This window comes from Austrofundulus limnaeus, unplaced genomic scaffold (assembly GCF_001266775.1).
Source record: "Austrofundulus limnaeus strain Quisiro unplaced genomic scaffold, Austrofundulus_limnaeus-1.0 Scaffold516, whole genome shotgun sequence".
Taxonomy (NCBI): Eukaryota; Metazoa; Chordata; class Actinopteri; order Cyprinodontiformes; family Rivulidae; genus Austrofundulus; species Austrofundulus limnaeus.
In genome coordinates this window covers 288028-297667 of record NW_013952918.1, presented here as the reverse complement: position 1 = coordinate 297667, position 9640 = coordinate 288028, and the positions used below count along the sequence as shown (strand labels likewise).

The following is a 9640-nucleotide window of genomic DNA, read 5'->3' as shown; positions in this document are numbered from 1 at the left end:
AAATAAATAAATAAATAAATAAATAAATAAATAAATAAATAAATAAATAAATAAATAAATACCAAACGGTAAAATCTTAATGGCATTTTTCTTTTTTTACACAGCAGAGCTGTGGACAGTCTGCCCATAATCACAGAGTGAGGGACACACACACACCTGAGCAGAACTGAACAGACCTGAACCAGAGTAGAACCGGGCTCATGGAGAAAGGGCTGTAACTGGAGCCATAACAGAAGTAGGGAAAAGTTTAAATTCATGCTCTTATTTTGAAGTGTAGACGGTTTTCTGTTCTCCGTATTTTCGCTTCCTGTCACCAATCCGTCCTGTACCCAGAATGCATTCATTGGAATATACTCTGGTGAACTCTGAGTCAATTTTGCATTTTAGAATTAGTTTCTGCTCAGACATGGGTACCCAAAAATTCTCCCAAAGTGGGCCAAAATTAAAATCTATCTAAAGCTAAATGCAGTAATATAATACATGAAATGCAAATATTTTTCAGTAAAATCCTGTATTTTTAACAATTAAGCTTGTAGCCAGAGTGGTGGCACACTTTTGTTTTAGTCTGCGCTCTTGGAGAAAGTCTGCCCAAGCAGCAAAGACTCATGGAACGTTTCATAAATTGGTAAAATATGAGTTTTGTGGCCTTATAAAGTGTGCAAATCTACATGTGTGGTGAAATCTAATTTAAATATCGCTCATTGTTACTGTATTTCATGTTTCATGTTTAATCTTAATATATGAAAGATAAAGTTAGCACCTTGAGTGAAAACTATATCTGCACTACACTTACAGTATAGTCATTGAGCCAATGGATGAAATGACTAAGTGGAAATACTGTGTTTCTACATAGGATGACAGGTTACTAGTAACTATGGCAGTGCTAAGATTTATTAAATGTAAACACTTTATAACTTGTTCACCTAAATAACTTTTAAATAATTAGCACAACTAAATTTTGGATTAGTGCTGCCCACCACTGAATCCTGGTGGTTATTTAGCAGGACAGTAATGTGTTGTTTTTAATCTTACTTGCTGTATAGTGCCCTGGATTATTGACAGAATATTTATTTGAATCCGATCATTTCTGTGAGAAGTTTGACCCCACCCCACGCCTCCCCTCAGATCGTGTGTGTTCCTCATGACTGGCGTGTGACTCTGCTCATCATTGTTGCAGCGAATGCAGTGGTGTCTTTCCTGCTGGAGGTACAGCTTCCTCACCTCACACCTGCTGTGGCTCAGCCAGCCTGTAATCTGCTCTCATTTCCCTGCTCTCACCAAATCAGCTGCTTTATAAACAGAACAAATCAGTCTCTTTTCCTCTTGGTGTTAAATTTTGTGTGATTGTGGGGCTGAAAGTGGTGATCAGCTGGTGAAATCTCTCGTAGATTGTGATCCTTGACATCATCCTGTGGAGGCTTGTATTCAGAGACAATCAAGGGGCGAAAAGCCCCGGAGAGTCCTCCTTTGCCCCCACACCACAGGTTGGAAAACTCTTCTACCTTCTGTTTAATCTGATCCCTCTGTGTGACACATCCTTTAAATCTGTCTGGTTTTTTCCCCTCTTTATTCTGACCTCATTTTAAACATCAATATGCTATAGCACGTTGCTGAACAAAATCTTGTCTTTGTAAAGCTTGAAGAATCATTGTCACCAAAGCAAACAGCTGACCCTGAACTTAGCCTAGAATGTTGATGTGGCTGCCTGTTAGCAAAAAATCTTATGAACCAGTCCTTCCTTCCTAACACTTCCTGTGCACGTTTAGCTCACTTCTCCTGACATGTTTCATTATTTAATTTGTGTAGTGATGTCTTTGATTCTTCAAGCATTACAAAAACATTTAGTTGGGTTAATGTAGTTTTCCTTTAATATCCCTTTATTTCTCTTTCATTTCCAATGTTAACTGTGTTTTATTAACTCATAGTTTGCTGTGAAGTGAGATTTAAAGTATAAGTTTGTAGTGATCGTTCTGCAGACAAACTGAATTCTGTTTGCTTCTCCTGAAATTTACTGAAGAAGCTGAAAATGAGTTTGGAAAAATAAAATACGAAGACCACTAGTTAAAGGTTAAAAAAATTTAAATGAGTTAAAATTGAAAAAATTTTAAAAGTAACAAAAGTCTAGTTAAAAAACGAAGGGGAGCTAAGAGCTGAAGTAGAACAAGAATACCTGAAATGTACAAAAGGCTATCTAAAATTAGAGGAATTAAAGTAGAAAACCAGTGGTTTGGATTTAAGAGATGAATGAACCAATTGGCAGCTGAACTTTGGTCAGTTGAATAGCCCTGCTATAGGTCATAGCACCCAGCTCCTAAATGAGCTGCACTTTTTATTGTATGAATGGTAAAATAACACAAAGTCTGCAGATGTTGTCAGATAACAAAGAAACATTGCAGAGAAATAAAAACATAAACAATAGTACGAATGCTGAGTCAGCATTTACACAGAAGTAGCTGAATAATGACTTGGATCTTTTTTGGTAGTCATGTTTGCTGTGTTCACAGGAGGCCAACGAGCGCTGGGGGGCGACATTCCTCTCTCACTTATTCTGTCAGAGAAATAAGTCCCCGAGGGTCCTCTACAGCCAGCTCGCTCTGGAGCTGCAGGATGCCACCGACTGGCCCCCCAAACCCTCCACCGTCACCTTGGCCACTAATCCAGTGTTGTGTGTCTCTGCCCCCCTCTGATGAACCAAACAGGCCTTAAACCAGCCTGCATTCAACAATGAGCTGGATTCTTTTGGACTCTGATCAGACCTCACTCATAGTTTTGATTCAACCAGCAAATCTATTTAAACCGTCTACTGTTTTCTACCTGCTGAAATCTGGACCAACAGTGTAAAAAACAAAGAAATTCTGCATTCATTCCCTGAAATAAGATAACTTTTTCTTTTTTATTCAGTTAAAGAAACAGAGATCAACACCTGGATCTGTGATTTTAAAGCAGCATGCTGCTTTCAAAACCTCGTTTTTTGTGTTTTTTATAGAGACGTCCATGTTTCTTTAACAAAATGTAAAATCACATACTGTAACCTCAGACTGACTGCTTTAAGAAGAAACAGCTTTTCAGTCATCCTGCAGTTCTTCCATTAGCTTAATAACAAATGTGGAAGAAACAGCTGGAAGTGGTGATCTGTGGAAAAGTTCTGAACAGTTGATCAGTGTTTGTTTCTTTGTTGACAGTCCTTGATAATAAATCTCACACCATTGAACAGCTTGTTTATTTCCTCTTAAATGGAGCCATAGCAGTTTATTCTGTACTGACTCTGAGAATTAACTGGTGCACTCACACACAGAGTGGGGTTCATCAGAGACCACCTCCAAGGTTTGGTAGAGGATGGACTGACCTGCAATTCAGAACACCTGTGGGATCAGTTTGAGCTGATATTTGTTTCAGAGTCATGAACACAACCACAGTGGCTGAGTTATGACAAATGTTAATGTCATTGTCAAATTTATTTGTATAGCACATTAACAACAAAAGCTTGTAAGAAATACGTGTTTTAATATCAGCTGAAATCTGATGAAAACACAAGTGTTAAATAAGATGATCTGCGATAGGAAATAAATGTCATACAACCCAGAATTCTGGAGCGAATGAGGTTTACTATGCCACCGGCTGACAAATCAAAACCACACTGCCTGAAAAACAGGAAATGGATCCATTTATACACAGAATCTTCAATGCCTGAGTTCGCCTTCTGCTGGCCTATGGCTGAATCACAGGCATTCAGACACAGACTTCACCCTGGTGTTAATACAGCTTTTAATTATTTGTTGTATATAATTCGGACATTTAGCTACCCTATTTAATTAACACATAATATAACAAACATAAAAGTATTATAAAATAAGGAAATGCTAATAATCTGGTGTTGTTTATAAAATCAGTACTAATCTATAATAAGTATAAATTTCTTCAAGCTGACAAAAGTGCTTCACAGTTCAGTCTAGACATCAAAAAACAAACAAATAATAGATACAAATACAGAAACACAATATATGAAAAAGCTCTAACTGAACCTCCAAATCTTAAACATAAGCCAAAGAACATGAATGGGTCTTCAGCAAAGATTTAAAAGCCTCAACAGTCTCTGCTGACCGAATATTAAGAGGTTAACTGTTCCACAGCTTTAGAGCAGCTATTGCAAAGGCCCGGTCACCTCTAGATTTCAGTTTGGATCTTGGGACATCTAACAGGAACTGGTTGGTAGACCCGAGTGCTCTGACTGGGGTGTAGATGTTAAGAAGATCACATAAATATGATGGGGCCAGACCATTAAAAACTTTAAAAGCCATCAATAAAATCTTAAAATCAATTCACAGGTGAACAGGAAGCCAATGGAGAGAAGCCAGGACCGGGGTTATGTGTTCATGCTTCTTAGTACCTGTTAAAAGACGAGCTGCTGCATTCTGGACAGTCTGTAGGCGATGCAGAGGTGATTTTTCTAAGCCAGCATACAAAGAATTACAATAGTCCAAGCGAGTGGTAACAAAAGCATGAATCACCCTTTCAAGGTCTTTAGTGGGGAGATACGATTTCACCTTAGCAATTAGTCTTAATTGGAAAAAACTTGACTTTACAACAGAATTAATCTGTTTTATCCAATTTAAAGGCACCATCAAAGAGAAAACCCAGATTCCTGACAGTAGAATGGCTGTATGAAAATAAAGGGCCAATGTCATCTGAATTTACTTTACCAAAAGTGATTACTTCAGTTTTACTCTCATTTAGATTCAGAAAGTTTAGTTTTAGCCAGGTTAAAGAACGAGTTTGTAACAAAGCTGTTGAGCAGCACCAGGAGGAAGTAAGTTTTTGTGGCTGTGTGTGGTTATTCCACGCGCCGAGGTCGATAAATAATCTTCAAATCATCATTCTGTAGAAAATAATGTCTTGTTCAAAATGGTATGTCCAAATAAACAGGAATCCACTGGGTTTCTCCTTAAAACTTTATTCTCAATCTTCTGACTCCAGTCAGGTTCATACAGCACTCAGCAGGCCTCAGCATAAGACCTTGAGCTAAACCAAAACAAAACACAGGAGCCCTGCTCTGAGCAGAGACTCTGCAACACTAATGAACTGAGCTTATCATGTTCATCTCTTCCCGGTTACACCTCTGGAGGTGTTACATTTTACGTCAGGCATCAGAATGTACGTAACTCTTTTTGTTTAGGCTAAAGAAAGAACACARGATAACACACACCAACTCTTTGTCTGCATTAAACTTACAGGCTGAAATGATCAGAAAGTATAAAATACAAAACTGCATCTAACATTCAATTAATCAGTTACAAAATTTCCTTTAATTCAATAAACATCACTAAATATGAGTACAGAATAATTTGTTTGATGGAGAAGTTTTAACACAAAGTCAGCTCTGCTGCTCAGTCCATATTATAACACAGCTCCATTTAAAGGACAATAAACAGGAAGCGTTCATTACCAAGAAGCAATGTTAGAACAAAAAAATAATCAACCAAACACAAAATGTTCTTACTTAGTGTGAAGTTTAGACAGTTCTTTAATGACCTGACAGAACTGATGAGCCAATGGCTAGTCTAATGACAGATTGTTCACAGCTTTTTTAAAAACAGCCCCTATTTCCAAAAGTTCGTTGCAGTTCACAGAAACACTATAAAGTTTAAAGATGTCAGTGATCTGTATTCAGAGCAGCTATTAGCTTGTCAGTCTGCTCAAGGTTTAACTGATGTGGGTCAAAGATCCATCTACATCAGGAAAGATATAACTTTTACACAGAACACCACTTTGGAAATGTTTGAAATGTTCATTTAAAGTGTGTTTGCAGTAACAATGAGACAAAATAAGAACTGAAACTTTAACTATACTGATAAAAAATGTTGCCAACCTATGTTAGAAATGTGTTCCAAACCTAAAAGTATGATTTTACTTTTTTATTTTTTTGGGTGGTGATGTTGGTTGCAGTACTAGTGATGAATTTTCACTTCTTTAGTTAAGTCATTAACACAGAATATTTGTAATAATAGTCAGATTTTAAAGGTTTATAGTATCCTGGTCATTAGCAGACTTGGTGCTAATCTAACTAATGTCTGGTTATTATTTATTTTTGTTGTAGTTTTTTGGCTGCTCCTGTCTGCAGGAGTCACCACAGCGATCAAACTGAAGTTTTGGCCACAGTTTCACACTGAGTACTCCTGACAAAACCTGGGCMCAAACCTGAGACCTCAGGATCATGAGACGGCAGCACTGACTGCTGAGCTACAGCGACCGCTAACCTGAGTCTGACTGTAGCTTCATATGGACCTGCAGAACTAACACCCAGCTGTTATCACTGGCTTWATGTGTCAAACTGTTGATTGTGATCTTCTACAGAACAGGATTTATATTACCACTGACCATCATGCAGCTGTTTTTATCTCCTGACTATCTTTGCTGCTAAAACAGGAACGTGTTTGTAAAAGTTTAAAGAAACAGATGTCATGAGTTTATTCATTTAACCTGAGCTGTTGTACTGTATGTGAGAAAGGAAAATAAATGTTTCCTGAGCTTCAGTTCTTTTCTGTTAGAGTTCAGATTCTTCCTGTGGAAGACGTGAACAGGTTGGACTGTTTAAAGGAGAGTTCAGCTCTTTTGCAATGAGGATTCTGTGGAAAAGTCATGAGCAAATATCTTATCTTTTTGTAGGGAAGTCTTTGGACAGCTTCAGTTCAGAAAAAAAATTCCTATTTTTACAATTTCATATTTACAGTTTCATCTCTGTCATTGAGAGCCTAAATGTGTGCAGCAGCACTTAGCTGTAGCACTTACAGTGATGGTCCTTTCCAGGAGGAAAATTACAATATTTCTGCCAAAATAACTGTAGAATGGAAAATTGACAGCAGTGTAAAGGATTATAGTAGAGGTTTGCATGAATTATTATGAAATCTCTGAGAGTGAAGTTGTTTGAAGATGAAAATAATTAATTTAGTTTTGCTCATCTAGTCAGCCCTGTTTGAATCCAGCTACTTCTCCACCTAAGGTTCAATTTTCAGTTTTATTTATTTATTTCAGTCTTTTTTAACCTTGAACCATTTACAAGACAACACAGAAAAATAATACACAATCTTTGAATTCCTATCAGTGGTATAAACTGAAGAAAGTGTAGGGTCAGTGTATCTTTTGGTCATTGGATTTTCGTTTTCAAAATGGGTATTAAATAACAAGNACATGTTCGTACGAACCCTTTGTACGAACAAAAGTAGGAGAAATTTAGGATAAGAATACGAACATGTTCTTGCATGAGGCCCATTGAGCTAAGTAATAAAATGTTAGTGGAAAGTTTTTAACACTCAAAAAGTGAGCTAAATAATACAAAATGTGTCAGTAAAATATTTCAACATTTCATTTTTCACTTGCATGTTCTCTCCGTGCATGCGTGGGTTCTCTCCAGGTACTCCGGCTTCCTCCCACAGACCAAAAACATGACTGTTAGGTTAATTGATAACTCTAAATTGTCCCTAGATGTGAGTGAGAGAGTGAATGGTTGTCTGCTCTGTTTGTCTCTCTGTGTCCCTGTGATGGACTTGTGACCTGTCCAGGGTGTACCCCACCCCTCACACTGTGACTGCTGGATGTGGGCACCAGTGACCCCCGTGAGGGGTGGGGTACACCCTGTGATGGACTTGTGACCTGTCCAGGGTGTACCCCACCCCTCACACTGCGACTGCTGGATGTGAGCACCAGTGACCCCCGTGACCCTGAAAGGAATAAACGGGTAAATAAAATGGATGGATGGATGGATTTTTCACTTGGCGCCACATACCTGGCTGTGCAGTTTCACACATCTCATATCACCTTTAAACTTTCTTTTTGATGTTCAAGTGAAAAAGTGAACCGTGTAAACACCCGCACTGTCTACATGGTGAAGCTGATCTGTCTTTCATTCATTCTAGGTCATTATGAGAAACCTCTGAAACAGAAATCCCTGTAAAGATTATTTTCTAACAACTTCTACTTTTGTCATCCTAAATAAAGAAAAGTCACCCTAATAATTGTAGGGGTCACCTCGAGTGAAATTATCAAGGAAACGGTCTTGGACTTTCAGTCCACTGATGGGCCTTCGAAGGGACAAAAACTCTGTTCCACTTAAAACTGAATCTAGGCCACCTCAGGTTGCCTTAACCTTTCAAAGAGACATTCTCTTCTTTCTAAATCAGATAATAAACAGAAGAATCTTCATCTTATTTGATTTATTGTTCTCTTAACTGAAACTTATTACGCATGCTGATAATCAGAGAATGTTTATCAAAGTTACAGGAGAAGAGAGGACAGATCTCTTTTCTCCCTCAGGATGATTTCAGCTATGTATGGTTTTTCTGTGGAAAAATTCTTATTTAACTAAAATAATCTTTATGGTTTAAGTTGATGAAATATCAATGTTTTACTTGTCTGAATCCTATTTGCAAATGTTTTGAACCTGAAACAATTCATTCTTCTTTCGATTATGTTTTGAAGACAGCTCATCAGATGATAATTAAATGGGTCATGAAATGTTTTGTTCTGAATCACACAGCACCAATAATCTTTGTTTAGTTTCAGGAGGCACGACAAGTTCTGAATCTAACACTTTCCTTGATATAACTTTACTAATCTAACATTCCGGAGGGCGGAACTTAGATTCCCTAAGCTTCTTAGTAACTAACAGTTTCCGCCCGGACTGCAGAAAAAGTGACGGACCGCCGTCAGTCACTTTGGACAGCTAGATTCTCTTCGGGGAATCAAAAAGCTGAAAACTGTTTCAGGTTTGGCCCCTTCATCGCTAACGGGGAAAACTCACAGTGTGGGTAACCAACTCCTGGTTTAGCCACTTCAGAAACTATCCAGACAGAAGTTTTATTTTGAAGCCTCGGTTTCCAATTTGGGGTCGCCTTCTATCTACGGCTTGATGCAGACCCAAGCGAGTCTGAAAAACACGCCTTTGGCTTCCCTGTTTGATGATCTTGAAGACGGATTCTCCAGCAGCACCCCCGATACCTGGCAGGTGACTGAAAATCATCTTTAAGGTAAAAAGCTGGCTGTGTGTGACCTCGAGGTCTGGCTGACGCCGAGTAGAACGCTTCGTCCTTCTGGTTAAACTCCACATTATTTAAGATAACAGTATAAGAAAGCTAACACCTTACTTTGCTCTTTTTTCTTAACTCTTCTTTGCCAACCCTAAGATACAGCCTCAAATGTCTGTTATTTAAAGAGTACCTTACCCCAAAATTAGCTGATAAACTGCCTAGACTGTGTCTAAAATGTTATTTAGTACTGTTTCTGTGCTAATTTTGATGTTTTTGTGCGTATTTGTTCAAATCTGTAATATTTGGTCTAAAAACTTGTTTTTGCAGCTCATATGGGTAGAGCAGTAGCTGCAGGCTAATTTGCATATTGGTTAACGGCTCTCCACGGTGACATGTCTTCTCCATGTTTTCGTCACAGCAGCCGTGTTCTGGTATAAAAGCCTCTCTCTAAGACACGCCCCTGCAGCAGTCAGAGGATGGAACAGTTAGCAGCATAGCATGATCGTCTTTTGACCTTCAGCCTCCCTCAGCCTCGGGTGGGGAGAGGAGCTGACTGCTGCTGCTGCTCTCTCTCTCTCTCTCTCCACACACACACACACACACACACACACACACACACA

At 38.5% G+C, this 9640-nt stretch overlaps 1 protein-coding gene across 2 annotated transcripts in view; it reads left to right on the top strand.

Annotated features, from left to right (window-relative positions):
- The window catches only part of LOC106530398 (probable cation-transporting ATPase 13A3), a 34924-nt gene extending 31713 nt beyond the window's left edge, over nt 1-3211 (top strand). The window contains exons 7-9 of one of the 2 annotated variants that reach the window (XM_014025999.1): nt 1126-1206; nt 1389-1484; nt 2505-3211. In XM_014025999.1, coding sequence (XP_013881453.1) covers nt 1126-1206; nt 1389-1484; nt 2505-2687 — 360 coding nt within the window. In that variant the 3' untranslated portion in view covers nt 2688-3211. The remainder of the gene's footprint in view (nt 1-1125; nt 1207-1388; nt 1485-2504) is intronic. The other variant, XM_014026000.1, reaches the window with a different exon arrangement.
- Nucleotides 3212-9640: the final 6429 nt, after the last annotated feature.